Below are 18,171 nucleotides of genomic sequence, written 5' to 3' on the forward strand. Positions count from 1 at the left end.
AATTATTCCATATTTTATAATAATCTGATTCTTCTTTTTCTTGTAATTCTTTGGTTAGCCTATCCATTTCAGCGCATTCTAAAATTTTCCCTATTACTTCTGTTTCACTTGGTATTTTTTCTTGTTTCCAATTTCTTGCGTAGGTTATTCTTGCAGCATTTAATATGTGGATTGTAAAATATTTGATATCCTTAGGGTATGATTTGTTGAATATTCCTAATAAAAATGTTTCTGGTTCTTTTTCAATCTGTGTTTTTGTTATTTGTTCCAACCATTTTTTAATGTTAGACCAAAATTTCTTTGCTGCCGGGCACGTCCACCATAAATGATAGAAAGTCCCTTGTGCCTTTTTGCATTTCCAACAAATTGGGCTATTTTTAGGTTGTATTTTTGCCAATCTGGTTGGAGACATATGCCACCGATAAAACATTTTCAGTTGAGTTTCCTTGTACGCCGTTGCTTTCGTTAACTTTAGGTTTACCTGCCAGAACTTTTCCCATTTTTCCAAAGGTATTGTGTGTTTGATATTTTGAGCCCACTTGATCATCGTTTCTTTGACTGTCTCTTCTTCCAATTTATAGCGTAGGAGAAATTTATAAATTCTACTAATTAATTTATTTTCTGAATCTAATATAATTTTATCTATTTCTTGTTTTTGATTGTAAATTTCATATGTTTTTATATGTTCTCTATATTTGGATTGTATTTGAGTGTAAGTCCACCAGTCTATTCCTCTGTGTAAATCTGTCTCCAATTGTTGTTTTGTCTTTAGTTTGCCTTGATAATCAATTATATCTTTATACCTAATTATTTTTGTCTTATCTGTTAAATTTGGGTGCCTAATTGATTCAGCCGGTGCTAGCCAATTTGGTATCTTCATATAATGTTGTTTTTTAATTTTAAGCCAGGTTTGTAATAGTGAGTTCCTTATTGTATGTGTTTTAAAATATGAATGTGTTTTGTATTTCTCATCCCACATAAAGGAGTGCCAGCCAGTTTGAAGTTCGTGTCCCTCAATTGTTAAAATTCTAGAGTCCTTTAATTCTATCCAATCTTTGACCCACGATAGTACTGCTGCTTGATAGTATATCTCCCAGTCAGGGAGTGCAGCTCCTCCTCTATCTTTTGTGTCCTGAAGCAGTTTTAATTTTATTCGTGGCCTTTTCCCTTGCCACATAAATTTAGATGTAATTTTATTCAGCTTTTCAAAAAACAATTTATCTATTTTAATTGGGGTAACCTGGAACAAATATAAAAATTTAGATAGTATAGTCATTTTGATGGCCGAAATTCTTCCTAGGAATGAAATGTGTAAATTTTCCCATTTTTCTAAGTCTTTCTTTGTTTGTTCTAGTAATTTATCATAATTGTTTTCTTTAATTGCTGATGTTCTTGTAGATAAGCAGATTCCTAGATATTTTTTTTGTTGTTGTTGTTTGAATTTGTATGTTATCTATCAAATCTTTTGTTTGAATTTCCGTAAGGTTTTTAACAATTAGCTTCGATTTACTTTTATTGATTTTTAGTCCGGCCACTTCTCCAAATTCTTCTATTTTTTGGAACAAATTAGGTATAGATTCCATAGGATTTTCTGTCAAAAATACTAAGTCATCAGCAAAGGCTTGAACTTTGTATTCTTCTCTATTAATCCTTAAACCTTCTATTCCTTGGTCTTCTCTAATTTTTTTCAACAGGATTTCCAATGATAGAATATATATATATATTCTATATATATATATATATATATATATATATATTATATAATGAAATAGGTCTATAGTTTTGTATTAACTGGAGATCTGTGTCTTCTTTTGGAATGATTGTTATTATGGCTTCCGTCCATGAATTTAGTATTTTGGCTTTCTCCATAGCTTCATTATATAATCGCAACATATTCTCTCCCAATACTTCTTGCATTGTTTTATATATTTCTACCGGTAATCCGTCGGGTCCCGGTGTTTTATTGTTTTTTTGCTTTTTCAGTACTTCATCTAATTCTAATTTAGTTATTGGCCTATTAAGAGTAATTCTTTGTTCTTCTGTGATTTTTGGCATTCCTGATTTTCCTATGTACTGTTTTATTTTATCTTCCTCTATTTTCCTCTGATTATATAGGTTCGCATAAAATTTCTTAATAATTTCTTTTTTGGCCTCTTTACTATGTTGAATTTCTCCTTTATCATCTTTCAATTGGTATATCATTCTTTTTTTCTGTTCTTTTTTCAATTTATAGGCTAGCCATCTGCCCGTTTTATTTTCGAAATAGTTTTGTTTCGCCATTTTTATTTTTTGGGCTAGTTCTATTTGGTTTATCAAATTCAGTTTATGCTTAATCATTTCCCATTCTTCTCTTATTGTTTTGTTCTGGGGCTTTTCCTGGAGTTTTCGTTCTATTTGTTTTAGGTCTTTCTCTAAATTATCTAATTGTTTTTTCTTCTCTTTATTCTTTTTCCTTGTATATGCTATTACTAGGCCCCTTATGTATGCTTTTAAAGTATCCCATGTGTTTTGTAAAGAGGTTTCCTCTATTTTATTTATCTGAAAGAATATTTTTACTTCCTTTTCTAACATCAAATTAAATTCTTTTTCTTTACATAATCTTTGGTTCATTGTCCATCTCTTACGTCTTCTTTCCCCTTTCCAGTTTATGAATAGTGGATTGTGGTCTGCCCATTGGGTTGTGCCTATCTCAATTTTTTCTACTTCTATTTTGATATTTGGGGTCATCCATGCCATGTCCAGTCTTGACAGGGAGTTATGCGGATGGGAGTAAAAGGTGTATTGGGCCTCTTCTTCATGTGTTTCCCTCCATACGTCTGCCAAATTTAGTTCTTCAGCCATAGTAGAAAATTCTTTTGGAAGTATTTCTTTTTTCTTTTGTTTTTTTCCCCCAGTTTTGTAGTCTTTCTTTGCATTTACTATTGCATTATAATCCCCTATTACACAAATATTCTGGTTTTTTAATAGTTTCTAAAGAGAAAAAATACTATAAAAGTTATTTTTAATGCATACTATCTATTTATCTTGAGATGAATGAAACAGCATTTTAAACAATAGTTTTACTCTTCAAAGAGCAATTTATCTAGTCTTACCCTTATTAGGAAATAATCAAAAGAAAATGAAGGCAAAACAAATATATTTGAGTAATTAAAAATATTCACAATAACTAAATTGCCTAATAATATCAAATATAGTAAAAACATTCTTAGTCACATGCACAACAGAGGTTAAAGAAATAAAAATGCAGTTTTTGTTAGCACTATTAAAGCCCTGACTCTTTTGTTTATGCACTGACATTACATATATATGCAAAGGAGCAGGGCTTCAGTTGCACTATTGAGACTGCCATGTTGACTTTTTGGACCTTGGGGGCACTCTTAACTGAATTTCTGCTTCCATAAAGGTAAAGCAGTCTATGGAATCAACAAAAATATTCACTTTTGCATTTTAAAAATAGTTTTATGTTTTCACCACAGCTTCATACTATATTTAACAATAACTAAGCATCAATTAACCTTTTATCTCTTGTTTTCTTATTTTCTTGATTGCTGCACACTTTTAAGGTGGCACAGTATATCAGCCAGTAACAGTGGTCACACCTCAAGGACAAGTAGTAACACAAGCACTGTCACCTGGAACAATCAGGATCCAGAACTCACAGGTTTGTTCAACTCATTTCATAGAGTGGTTTAAAGTAGGAGAAGAAGCCAGGATTTTAATAAGATGTGGAACAGGTTGTCTATATAATGAATTTACATACTTTTAATAAGTCAAATGGGGGGGGGGAGTGAAAAAGCATCTTCCTATACCATCCATAAAATGAGTGGCAGGAACTGCATTTAATTTTCAGTATTCATAGTCAGAGAGGTCTCAGAGGGCACAAACAGAATTTTGAATACTCATACAACAGAGGGACAACATCTTTGCCCCTGACTGAGTATGTTGTTTCTCAGATTACAGTGTCCCTGATTTTCTCTCATAAATATAAAAGGGATAAATACTCCTGAGAGTTACAGAGAATCCATATTCATCCATTTTAATATGCAGTTTGTGAATACTTTGCTTGAATGTTCCCATAAAATAAAATTCCAGTAAAATTCCCTGTGCATAGAAAACATCTAATGAGCATGGGGTTAGAACTCTTTCTTTCAATTTGATAGTTTTCCACATGTTCAGTTAAGAACTCAGCACTGACATAGTTTTTTGCATACAATCTGAAATAGTACATGTGTAGCGCTCCTTCTATTTTTAATACAAAAACTGTGCTTTTTAATTATTCTTGCGACATATTAAGACTTTTTGATGATGTTTATGGTGTTTTAATAAAGTTCTGCTATTGTGTAGCTCCAGTTACAATTAAACCAAGATTTAAGCATCTTGCATCAAGATGATGGATCATCAAAGAATAAAAGAGGCGTTCTTCCAAAACATGCTACAAACGTGATGAGATCTTGGCTTTTCCAGCATATAGGGGTAAGAATTTATCTCAGTGATTAAAAACACTTTTTAAAAAAGTTTCTTAGTGATTATAATTTTAGCTCTTTTTTTAATTGGATATGTGCCATCAAATTGGACTGAGTCTTCATGACCATACATTTTCTCCAGGAGGAAGTGTCCCCAGCTTGCTCCTTCAGATCATCCAATGATCCACACATCACTGCTGTAATTACTCCATCTATCTTTTGTTAGGACTTCACATAGTAGTCAATAATATAAGCTTCATCATTTGTACTTTGAGTGAGAATTCTGTATTGATTTATTCAATGATCCGTTTCTTTGTTTTCTTGGCTATTTTCTCCTGCACCAATTTCATGAAGGACAATACTTTTACAGTCTATTTCTATGGTTCCTCTTGAAAAAAAGTTAAATTGATTTGTTAAAGATGAATCTGATTTTCAGTAAGTGCTCTCATATAAACTTGTGATTTTCTGTTGTTATTTCATTTGAATGAGGAATTTTTTTAAAAAATCATGTGCTCCTTCAATCAGTAGTCTTTTGAGAGCTATATTTAAATTTCTGTCAGTCTAAACACTTCCTCAGGGCTTGGGAGAAATTCATATAAAATGAAGTTAGCTATATGCAGAAGCAAGATTGTTATGTGGTTTGCTTTACTAAATGTACTCCATAGTCAAAAGGGGGCCCATGTATTGTTAGTTTAGAATCACACATTTATCCTGTGATTTATATAGTCATAATCAGCTTTTTCATTAACTGAAAGATCATATATATGTTGCCACAAGTTTTTTTTATTTTACATACATGCTCTGTCTATATAATTATAACATTTAATCCATGGGTACTGCATAGTGCTGTTGGTTTTGATTGAAGGAGACAGCATTGTACAACTTCTATTATATTCATAATCAAATGATATTTGTCATCAAATGTATTATGGAAACAGAATTCTACTATCTAGTAAGTTGATGTTGAATTTTTTTCATAATAGAAAATACAAATCAAAATAAAGTTAATGGGGAAGGAAAAGTGGGGGAAGGAAAAATATGGGAACAGTAGAAAAAAGGGTTAACTTCCAACTTTTTTCAGCATAGTAGAATAAAAATAATAAAGTATATCCTCAACTTTTTACTTTCACATACTTGGCATAGTAGCCATTTCTATAACAGTAACTTGGAAATGTTTGTTTGAACAGAATGGATTGGATATATCTGTTTTAGACAGACTGAGCAACATACACACATGCTACTGTAACAAATAATCATTCTATTGCACTATCAAGGCACATTTCTCAACATATATCATCTTCCCTTCTGATGTGCAATATATAAGGTCATCTAATACTAAACAGAGAAAGAAAAGAATTGCATCTGTATTATTGTTCTTTGTTGGAGGTTTGTTTTAAAAGTCCATACTTCCAGCTTGCCAGTCTTCAGTCAAGAAATGGGTAGCTGGATTGTTAAGTGCTCCATCTCAATGTGATGCTATAAAATGCCAAGCCTGACTGTAATAAAACCTACTTTGTCCATTATTTAATTAAGGAGAGGCGTTTATTCCTAAAACCGGGCTGCATAAAAGGGAGCAGGTCCCTCTCATGGAATTTTATGCAGATGAATTTTGTATTTTATATCAGCCCCAACCTGAGGTAGAGGACGTGATGGGATTTTTGTATACCAAAAGTCTTTAGCTGTTATGAGGGCACTGTTCCACAGGAGGAAAGATGTGAGGCCTTGCTCATGATACTGGGACCAAACAGGAAGCTGGGAGTACTCCTATTATCCTCACAGTTGCAGGGCAGCATCCCTCATTCAGCTACTTGACTTCACTACAGAGGAGTTTATGGATTCATGTAGACTTTTAATATTGAGTGATTTCATTTCCACTCCCTTGGGTGGATTGGGTGGTTCAGGAGTCCATGGCTGCCATAGTAACCATGGACTGATGCCAAGTCATCACTAGCCTAACTCATGTAGGGCCATATCTTGTTGGTATGGAACATTTGGGTCATGATCCAGTTGTGGGAGACTTTTCTGTCAGTCCACCTCATAAACTAATCACTTTCTTATGATAGTAGGATTAATCTTTATAGGGAGAGCAGATCTGTTAAGATGGTCTAGCACAGATATTTGATGGATCTAGCAAATTTCCAGATGGCACTTGGGGAGTTCCCCAGTGATCTGGAGGATGTTTCTATTCCATTCCAATGAAATTTTCAACAATTCCATTCAGTTCACTGTGTATCTCCTTGACTTTACTGAGCAGTTCTGTGAAATGATGCACATGAAGGAAATGCCTGTAGCAATACAAAAAAACCTCAAGGAGTTAATATGTCAGATTTGAGCTTACTCTGCATCAATAAAAGCAGCAAAGCATAATTACTCCCCTGCCCTTATTTTGTTCATGGAATGCTGGCCAGTTGCAGTTTTTAGAGTGTTCTGATTGGCTGGAAAACCCAGTCAATGTGCATTAAGTTGCCATTGTCTGGCCAAGCATTTATAGTATATACAGTTGCTTGTATACACTCCAATTTGGAAACTAGATGGACAGAATCTCCTGAGATGGCAATGATGGTGCCTTGTAGCTTATCTGGGAAGATTTTGAACCTGTGGAGCCTAATAAAGTGAACAGGATCCTTTGCAATCTGAGCTCTGCCAATGTGTTTTGCACAGGGCTAATTAAAGTGGCAAAGGAGAGGACTGGGAGCTGAAGCTAGGAGCTGGATTGTAGTCAATACCTTTTTTGAGGACAAGGGAGGTGCCAGAGGACCTTGCAGAGGCATTGGATTACTCACTTATTAAAATCCAATGAAACAAAACTGAACAACTATCATCCTAGGAAGGTTTACTGAAAATAGGGACTGCGGTGGCAGAAGGCTCTTGAAGATACACATTATTTGGATCCTTGGCAATCTTGAATTCCGACCTGGGTATGGACAAAAGTTTCATTAGTTGGTCTCATGGATGACCTTTGGTTGTCTTGTGAATGGAGGTGGCACAACTATTTTTGTCCTCCTAGATCTTTTAGCAGCTTTTGATACTGTGAAGCATGAATTTTTCTGGACTGCTTGCAAGGGTTTGAAGTTGTATGCTTGATAGAACTATCAATTTGGAGTGAAGTATAATCAATATGCTGATCATGAGAGAATTCTAATGGAATAAGAGAAACATTTGCTCTTTCTTTTGTGATTATCTGCACATAAACATAATTTGAATACTAATATCAAGCATTTTAGGAAGGAGATTTCCTATGAGCCTGTATTTCTAATTTTAGAAAAGTTTGGAAATATCAAGTATAATATAAGTTGGCTATTAATACCAGCAGGCTTTTAATTGCTGGGAAATGGAAATCTGAGTACTGTCATCACATTAGTATTACTTTAATAAATCACACCCTGTAATTAATGGCATTAAAAGAACTTAGCAGGTACAAATGAATTAAATGGCAACAGTTGAAATCACTGCAGGATGCATTATAGAAAGATTAATTTAGCTGGTCATATTTTATTTTATTAATGGACAGTTAAATTCTACTAAAATGCTTGTGGAGTATTAAATCTCTTTTCAATTTTAATTTTCTTTTATGCTGTACGGAAAAATTGAAACTTATTACCACTGATAGTCTTGTGGGAAATATCTCTGGAAAAAAAAAGAGTAAAAAAGCTGATCCCCACCACAAAGATTCCTTTACTGGACTTGCAGCAGCAACCCCTCCCCTCTAGCTGAATGTCTAGCATGTTTGTTTTAAATAATGTGTATGGTATTCTTAGCTGTAATTGCTATATTGTTTATAAACTTCTTTGGACAGATGGTTATACAAATGGGACATGAATAGTTGTAATAAAAACTAAGAAATTGTAATTTATTTAAAAATAAATTTAATTCAAAAAGAATAATGAAAATATTTCTTTCTGTAGCATCCATATCCAACAGAAGATGAGAAAAAACAGATAGCAGCACAAACAAATCTTACCTTACTCCAGGTTAACAACTGGTAGGTTGAACAATTATTTTATAGTTCTATCTAATCTTCCTTCTGGGAAACCCAAAGTAATGTGCATTGTAGATCTCATCATATTTTACCCACTGGAACTCTCTGAAGTAGGTTGAGCTAACAAAATCAAATGGAATCAAATGGAAACTTGAATTTTAACCCGGGTCTCAATTCACCGCCATAATTTCTATAAAGGTAAAGGTTTCCCCTATCCAGTCATATCTGGCTCTAGGGGGCAGTGCTGATCTTCATTTCTTAGCCAAGGGAGCCAGCATTGTCTGAAGATGCTTCCATGGTCATTGTTCTGACCTAGGCTTCCTGAGACAGTAAAAAGCACACAATTAGTCCCAAAAACCCTCTTTTTATATCAATGCCTGTGAATTCTGTTCATTCACAGCCCGTGATGAGTCACAAATAGTTTGTAAAGAGGCTGACAGAAGTCTGCCACAGTCCTTCGGGATAAGGCTGATAAGCACCCACCTTTATCTCCCTTGACATGCTGCCAAAGACCTAATTGGCAATTAACTTTGCAAGGCTGCACGGAGCACAATGTCAAAACAAAGTTTCAGAATTTAAACTAACCAGCATGAACAATGTTGCTTCCTGCAAAGGCTCACGTGCCTTTGCTCCTCCTTTATGTCTTATGGGAGGGGCCAATCATCTCCAAGCCTTACTCCTGAGTCACTCCTTTTGTCTTAACTTACAATTGCTTAACGCATTGTAAGCCGCCCTGAGTCTCCGGAGAAGGGTGGCATATAAATCAAATTTAAAAAAAACAACCCTGTTTTTGCCTTCTGGCAGCACTGTGCATGTACGCACTGGGAACAGGCTTCCCCTGTTCCTCTGCCTCGCTGACATCAGACTCTGGAGGCTCTGGAGTCAGCACATAATTCCCAGATGGCCCTGGCCCCATCTCTGCCTCCAACACAGAGCCCTCGTCCGAGCCTTCCCCAGACTCCAGGACTGGCCCATGTTCCTCCCCAGCCTCCTCACTGTCCGACTCTAGTGCCAGCTCTGCAGGCTGCTGACGGACCACAATAGTCATGTGGTCAGCATGACTATATGCCAAAGCGCCAAAGAATGCTGTTACCTTCCCACTGAAGTGGTACCTATTTATCTACTTGCATTTGCATGCTTTTGAACTGCTAGGTGGGCAGGAACTGAGGCAAGAATGGGAGCTAACCCCATCACATGTTGCTTAGATCTCGAACCGTCAACCTTCTGATTGACAAGCTCAGCATCTTAATGGCAAGACCACTGTGTACCTTTATAATTTCTATAGTGCATGTTTATTTTCTGCAGATTCATGGCCTGTGGAAAAAAGCAGTGTATTTTGCTACAGAGAAATTTGGATAGTGTTGGCAATATGTAATTGACCTCATGAAGCCAAATGGGAAATATTAGGCTGGGAATTTGAAAAGGCATTTTGGGAGAAGAAATTGGCAAATTACCTCAGCTCAGTCCCAGCCTGAAGGCCCTTTAGAACACATGCTCAGGTCTGGTTAGCTTCAGTGTGCATTGTATACAAGAATGCCTTAAGTGGATGATTGTGGCCTTCCTCAGATTGTTTGCTGAAACCCAGTTTGAAAGATCTTTGGTACATGGTGAGAGGATTCCCAAGCAACTGGGAGGATTTCAACACATTGCCCAAATTTACCAATCTGGATGCCCTTCTCTTAGAGGAGAAGGCTCCTCTAAGGATGGGGAGGAATCTGCAAAGCATAGCCACAGAAAGGAACATGATAGTTTGCTCATAGATTTCTAAAGTTACTTTGGAAGTTTACATTTTACCCTTGTTTAGGTTTATCAATGCTAGAAGGAGAATTCTCCAGCCAATGTTGGATTCCAGCTGTTCTGAAACACCAAAAACAAAGAAGAAAACAGCCCAAAACCGACCAGTTCAGAGGTTCTGGCCAGACTCCATTGCATCAGGAGTAGCTCAGCATCAATCAAATGAACTTACTATGTCAGATGGTAAGCAGATGCTTTACTTCATTAGCTTTAAAAAACTACTTTATTTTTTACTTTGCTGATTGATGAGCTAGTTTGTAAATTTATTCAATTTCTCTGTATAAAGCCTACTGGAAATAATGAATTGGTATAGGTTTAATTTACTAAATATGTTTTCATGAACAGCATAGAAAATAGGAATGATTACTATCTGCCAAAGTGGAACTTTTTTCCCTTACATGATCAGACAAGTACATTTATAGCAGTGGATTGAAGCTAAATATCCCTGTTCCGGTATTTAATGGGGCTTCTCCACAAGTAAAAACTCCATATGTCACAGATTTCGTATATTAGCTTAACTATTGATGTCCATTTAATATGTAGTATTTGCTCCAGATGTTGCAAATCTTGTAATGCTAGTTTAAGATGGTAGTGCCTTAACATTTCCAAAATTCAGAATTCTTATTTAGCCCAAAGTAGACTAAAAACAAAATGAACACAGTCATTAAAGTGCTTACTGAGGAAAATAATGGACTAGATGGTGCATGCAATTGTAATTCATTTCCAGTTGTTAAATTTACAGCAGGCAAACTAAAACTTTTTTTTCCAGTTTATTTTAGAAAATAAGATGAAATGCATATTTCAGAAATGAGTGGGTTTTTAAAAATATCTAATTGTTTTTTCCAATTGGACCTGTACTTTTATCCATTTTTAGGAGCTGTTGTAACAATTACAGCTCCCGTCAACATGAATGTAGACAGTCTCCAATCGCTTTCATCTGATGGTACTACTTTGGCTGTTCAGCAAGTCATGATGGCAGGGCAAAGTGAAGACGAATCTGTAGACAGCACTGAAGATGATGGAACAGACCTCTCAACTACAAATATCAGTGGGTTGGTCTTGGATAACAGTGATTCTCTGCAATAGGAAGCAAGAGGACCTGACCTAAAATATTAGGAAAGACAATGGACTGACTGACTTTTTATAGTTTGCACAGCAAACATTTTACACAAGTTTTATTTCTAATATGTTTTATATGTAGATATAGAAGAGTGCACTTTTTTGTATTTCATAGTAAGCTTAAAGAGTGTCTTTGCAGGTGCAGCAACTTCTTTCAAATGTGTTGTTTTTTGGTTTTAATTTTGAAAATCTAGTAAGTTAAAAAATTATCATCCCATTTGTTTTTCTAAAGTTATTATTTCATTCACACACACAAAAAGCTGAGTCAAGCTGAAAAAATGTGTATAATGGGGTTGCAGACATGGGGTAAAATGGTGGCTGCCTGGAATGTGAGTTAGTTTTACATTAGCATGGATTTAAACTTACCCAAACCAGACAATTACTATGTTACTCAGTTCCTTGCTGTTCTATAGCAATAGATCTGCAATTTTCAAACATATAAAATTACACTGCTATGGAGGAACTAAAAATACTTTTTATCTCGTTGAAAATAACCAGTTTCAATTCTGTCATTTTAACAAAGGTGGTTAATGTAAATGTAAAGCATGTCAAACTAATGTATGGGATTTGTTTATGAAGTTAGCCATGTAGATTTGAAAGATGCTTCTGCACCTTAAAAAAGGAAACTAAACTGCCTGTCTAAAGTGAGCAACATAATACAAAAAAGAAAGAAAGGAAGGAAGTGAAAATGTGTGATTCCTAAAGAATGCATGGCATTTACTATAAACTTAATTTCTTCAGGAGGAGTTAGGTGGACAACTCTAGATCTCATTGTACCTTTAAATTTTGCTATTGATATGGCTACCACAGCTTTTTTCTCAACAAATTTTCTCCCTTTTTTATCCATTTGCCCAGTGGCTCCTTTCCTTTCCTTTCCTTTCCTTTCCTTTCCTTTCCTTTCCTTTCCTTTCCTTTCCTTTCCTTTCCTTTCCTTTCCTTTCCTTTCCTTTCCTTTCCTTTCCTTTCCTTTTTTTCAGCAAATAAGGTGAGGTTAGAATGGCAATAAAAGAAATAGAGCAGCCAGAAGAAGCCATGATTGTAGCTCTGTTCTGGTGATACATTCCAGTGTAGAATTCATCATATAAGGAACAGCAAACCACCCCTATGCTGTCTTAGTAGTAGTGGTGACATCGCTGATCTCCACAAGTGTGGCATGATTGTCTACAATATGAAGTTTGACAATGCATGTTTTTTTAAAAAAACAAAACAAAAACCTCTTCACATGTACGAGAAGGCTTCCAACTGCTAACAGCCATGCTATATTCAAAGATAACGGGCTGTTAGTGGACATTAAAGCATAATCTAAAGAGTGGAAGGATTATTAACCATTCTTCATGTGTTGATTCTAAATGGGAGTCTCCTTCCTAAACTAGTATTCTCTTATCTCAGTTCAAAGATACATTTAAAGGTACAAAAGATGCTATAAGGTGTACCCCTAACTAGTGTGTCTGTCCATTGTTTGCTATAAAACACTTATTTTTACCTTTATCAGGATTCTTGGATGAAAAATATTTTTATAAATTCTCTAAGAATTGGACGGATGACTGTATTAAGCATGAGGAAAAAGTGTTTAGTACTACTATTTGAAAAGTTATGAAAACTGTCCAAATTGAATAAACATGCCTATGTGACATCTTATGGTTCTCTGCTCTCCCATAATGGTACAATTAATAGTAATATATTATTCCTTATTGGGAAGCTGGATACTAGTCAGCACTCAATTATTTCACACAAACTACCATTCAAATTATATTTCTGTCCATATTGAATGCTGTCTCACAGGAGTAGCTTTTCTCAGACTGATGTTTTCTGGAAGTTTTGGGTCTTTTAACTCCCAGAAATACAAGCCAACAGCATCTAAACTATGATGGCTGAAAATTCTATAAATTGCAATCCCAGCAAAGAGCACCAGTGTGGGGAAGACTGCTGAACAGTGATATTCAGGTGAATAAAATGCACAGTCTTTATTATAGTTTTAAAAACTCTCAACAGTACACATACTTCACATCAGTTGACTGCAGATATTTTCTTTTGGGTTATCTAATTTTTCCCCACTTTACTGCATCCCAAATGTTATACATTCAGCAGCTTTGATACAAATAAGGTAAGAAAGTCTCCTTCGAATTGAGCTTGATTCTGATGATTTCATGAACATGTCCATCAGCTTTCATGCATAATATCACAGTGGTTCAATTACAGGTAGTCCTCGAGTTACGAATGGAATGGAGCCTTCCCATTCCATTCGTAATCCGAGGATTCGTGGGAGTGAATCTTGTACCTTGAACGGGATCACTCCCTCCTTTCGCCCATGCATTCACTAATCGAATATGAGGCCCGTTAAGTGCACATGAGGTATTTCAGGGTAGGGAAGGCCATGGGGGACCTAGTGATGGAACAGGCCACCTGCCTAAGACCACCCAAGGCCTCGACCCACTGAAATAACTCATGCTCCCCACAATTGCTTCCCCCCCCCTCAACCTGCTGCACCAGGTTACTTATCATGTGAAGATCTAGCAAACTCTGTCCTCTCCAGCCTCTCAGCTGTGTGTGCTCTCTGCAGCTCTGTTTTGGTGTGCACAGACCTTGCCTGGTACTTTGCCGGCCAAATTGGAGCTCTGTTTAGGCCTGCGCAGACCTCATCTGGCACTTTGCTGTCCAAAATGGAGGTTCAGAGGGGTGGATCCGCCCCTCTGAAGCTCCATTTTGGCCTGCAACGTGCCAGGAGAGGCCTTCGGAGGCCAAAATGGAGCGTTGGAAGGAAGGGGCCCCTCCAAACCTCCATTTTGGATGGCAAAGTGCAGGACGAATGTTTCAGAGGCTCTCTGGTTGTTCATAAGGGTGAACAACTGTTATAGTCCTACAAGATTCATAGTTTTGAGACTTGTTCATAAATGCTAGGGGGCGCTTATCACGTAACTTCGAACATTCACTAAGGAAAAGCTCGTAACCTGGGGATTATCTGTACCTTCTTCCAGCATGCTTTTTTCCTTCCCTAGTATAACTGGTATTTCCTGCCAGTTTTTCATCCAAATACAACCAGGTCCATTTTTTTAGCTTTTTTAGATCAGCTAAGATAAGGGGCAAATAAAAACAGATTTCTCAGGACAGAGACATTTCAATAATATTTTAATGTAAATTGAATATTATTCCCACATTCACAAATAGTGCTGATAAATCTTGGCCAATTTTCCTTATTCTTTATATTTTCAAAATTGCTATGTTCTTGTCATAAGTATGAATGTTGATATTTTTCCAATCTTAACTTTAAGAGACCATACATACAGGCTGTACAGTATAACAGATCATGTTGTTGAATGATTTATGAAACATTTTATATACATCAGCCTTCATTATGTGCCTTCCATAGTTAGTGATTTTGGTGTTCACCTATGCTGGCTAGAGTTTTGGGGGATTGCAGTCTCAGCAGAAATGAAAATTAACAGGTAGGGAAAGGATAGGCCATCTCAACAAATTCAAGATTTATTTCCAACAGATATTAATAAGTTAGTTTTTATGTAAGTCCTGATTCAGCAAAGCATTTAAAGCTGGTTTTGATTTATTCTATTTTATTAAGTAGTTAGATGATGACCATTTCTGGTCTATTCTAACAATTCTAATTATTCTCCTAAATCTAAGTTTAAATGGATTTAAATAAATAAAAGGACTGTTACTCAAATAAGTCTGTATGGCAGAGATTCCCTGAGGTCACACTTAAGAGTTCAGTCAGTCTCATTCATTGAATGAATGAGAAATTATGCACTGTCCTAGAGAAACTTTGTAGGGACCCTGATATGCTTTGGCAGTCACATGACACATATACAGTAAAAGGTTTTAGGTATCAATACTATGGCTATGGTTAATATTTGTATGCCCAGAGTGAAAGAACATGTTTTTTTCTCCCAAAATACTGGACTGGCAATAATAGAAGTAAATTAGTATGCTAGATTAGATTATCATCATAATCTCACAGGAAAAGGGAAAACACTATTTTCATTTTCCCAGATTCAAAATACAATAAACACAAATATGGGTAGCCAGTTGAAAGATCACAAATTTATATCAAGATATTCTGGCATATTTCACTGTCTTGAGACCTTAGAAACTAGAATTCATATTGCATTGGTTCTTTTGGTTGTGTAATAGTTAAATAAACCCATTATTTCTCTTTTTTGAGTTTTATCAAAATTTGAGTTAAAATCTGAAAAGATGTTTCTAGAGCATTTATCTTAAAAACATTAATATAATGTAGATTTATAGAAATTTTAAAGCTGAATATATTTTAAACAAACACCTAAAGTAATTGAGAACTACCCCACCTGAATCTAACTGCCACCAAAAGACACTCCCCATGTTTTAATTTTATTTTGCATTTGGGATTGCAAGGATTAAAATCATAACAATTAACATTTTCAGAGAAGCAGCTCACTTTACAATTCTGTTGGCAGTTACATAAAGAAATATAAATCAACCAGACATATTTGAATATCAGATCAAGACACAGGTTCTCTCTTGCTATGCAAGAAGATCCTTGCAAAATGAAACCAATCAGCTCTCCATTTTGATTCATTTGAAATTCATGTTTAATGCTAAAATTAAGCTGGTTCTTAAAGAACCACATGTAACAAATTTCATATAGTAGCTTACAATGAATCTCAATCCTACAAAAGATACAGAAATACAGATTTTGTAGTGCATGTGTTTGCTGGTATTCTGTGGATACTGTAAAAACCAATAAAAAAAATAAAAAACAATGATTCCCCCCCCCAAAAAAAAATATTTTGAGGACTATATGACTGGGTATAATTTTTGTTGATCTGAGTCCTGATGGCGCACCAGTGTGTAAAATGGGAAAAGACAACAGAGATAGCTTGTGGGATGCTGCTATAAACTATGTTAAGTGGCCCATAAAGACCTCTTTGAAAAAGACAGAGATAATCATCAGAATAATGTGATGTCCAAATGATTTAATGAGGGATTCTCCAAGAAATTCAAGAAATGGAACACTATTAGGGATGAATTTCAAGGCAAAGTGCACCAATTGGTCATAGTGTCTTCAATGGCATATCTCATGATTCAGACATGTTAAGCAACTGTTTTTAAATAATACATGAATACTGATTAGTTTATTATTATTTTTCTTGGAATACTTTAAGGAAATTGCACTGATTAAGTTCTACTTTTATAGGCTTTTAATCTTTTAAAATAAGAAAAGCCCTTACTGCTAATTCTATCCAGGGCACACATCCAACTTCTTGGTTGAGGTCCCTATTTTGTTGACAACATCTAGTGTAAACACGGAGCATTAAAAATATTTATGCCAATAGCATAAATCAAATGCTGGGATACATTTTTGAGTGTTGGCATGACAGATGTCAAGAATAGGACAATCCATCAATCCATCAATTGAAGGATTAAATAACTTGATTATAATCAGTGCGAGCGAGATAACAATGAAGCTTTGCTTTAAAATATATAATATTGTCTTTTCCAGTTCAGACTATTGCTTATTTGTAAAAGGTTGTATTTTCAGCAGGGGCTTGAATATTTGATTGATAGTTTTTGAAATCTAAATTTGAAAATTTGGGGATATTTTTAATGATATATTTGGAAATGTGCTAGAGAATGATTCATCAATGTTTTTACATGCTGAACTCAAAACACCTATGTTCTGTACCTTGTGTTTAAAAGTAAACTATCAAATTACCTTGATAAACATTAATTATATTGATCACATTTAGTTTTTCCCTGTTGTAGGTTCTGTATAATGCAACTATCAAAATTGTTTTGGTTTTCAAAATTAATTGCAATGAAACAATAGGTGTTTTTAAACAATGGAGAATTTTTCAAATTGCAACTGTTCTGATTGTTGACAATATTCAAGGACAAAGAAATTTTATTAATTTTTTATTGGCTAAGGAAAACTACACATTAATTGAACAGAAGTAGGTTAATATACAATTTTCAAAGTATTTATTTCCTTAAATAATGGATGGGAGGAACAGGCTCAAGCTCAACCCTTCCAAGACTGAGTGGCTGTGGCTCCCGGCATCCCGATATAGTCAGTTGACTCCATCACTGACTATTGGGGGTGAGTCTTTGGCCCCCACAGAAAGGGCTCGCAATCTGGGAGTCCTCCTGGATATGCAGCTGTCCTTGGAGGAACATCTGACAGCTGTAACTAGGGGGACCTTTTGTCAGGTTCGCCTGATTCGCCAGTTGCAGCCCTTTCTTGATCGGGATTCCCTGTGCACAGTCACTAATGCCCTCGTAACCTCTCGCCTTGACTACTGCAATGCTCTCTACATGGGGTTCCCCTTGAAGAGCACCCGGAGGCTCCAACTGGTCCAGAATGCAGCAGCGCGGGTAGTGATGGGAGCAGCATGGCACTCCCATGTAACACCGCTCCTGCGCGAGCTGCACTGGCTCCCAGTGGTCTTCCAGGTGCGCTTCAAGGTGCTGGTTTTCACCTTTAAAGCGTTCCATGGCATCGGGCCTAGCTATCTTCGAGACCGCCTGCTGCTACCGACGACCTCCCATCGTCCCGTGCGCTCCCACAGAGAGGGCCTCCTCAGGGTGCCATCAGCCAATCAATGTAGGCTGGTGACCCCCAGGGGGAGGGCCTTCTCTGTGGGGGCACCTACCCACTGGAATCAGTTGCCCCCAGAGATAAGGAGAATCCAAGACCTTAGTGCCTTCCGCCGTGCCCTTAAAACTCACTTTTTCCAGCAAGCTGGGCTGGTTTAAGAAGAAATTTTAAATGTTTTAATTGGTTTGTATTTTTAATTTTGGGCCAAATTTATATATTTTTTAATTGTT

At 36.0% G+C, this 18,171-nt stretch overlaps 1 protein-coding gene across 9 annotated transcripts in view; it reads left to right on the forward strand.

The window, feature by feature from the left end:
* The window catches only part of PKNOX1 (PBX/knotted 1 homeobox 1), a 38,280-nt gene extending 25,292 nt beyond the window's left edge, over positions 1-12,988 (forward strand). For all 9 annotated transcript variants that reach the window (XM_034423922.3, XM_034423920.3, XM_087895191.1 and 6 more), the window contains 5 exons: positions 3,564-3,661; positions 4,345-4,473; positions 8,369-8,445; positions 10,247-10,419; positions 11,111-12,988. In XM_034423922.3, coding sequence (XP_034279813.1) covers positions 3,564-3,661; positions 4,345-4,473; positions 8,369-8,445; positions 10,247-10,419; positions 11,111-11,322 — 689 coding nt within the window. In that variant the 3' untranslated portion in view covers positions 11,323-12,988. The remainder of the gene's footprint in view (positions 1-3,563; positions 3,662-4,344; positions 4,474-8,368; positions 8,446-10,246; positions 10,420-11,110) is intronic.
* Positions 12,989-18,171: the final 5,183 nt, after the last annotated feature.

Source organism: Pantherophis guttatus, chromosome 5, assembly GCF_059756535.1.
Source record: "Pantherophis guttatus breed Tessera chromosome 5, ASM5975653v1, whole genome shotgun sequence".
NCBI lineage: Eukaryota > Metazoa > Chordata > Lepidosauria > Squamata > Colubridae > Pantherophis > Pantherophis guttatus.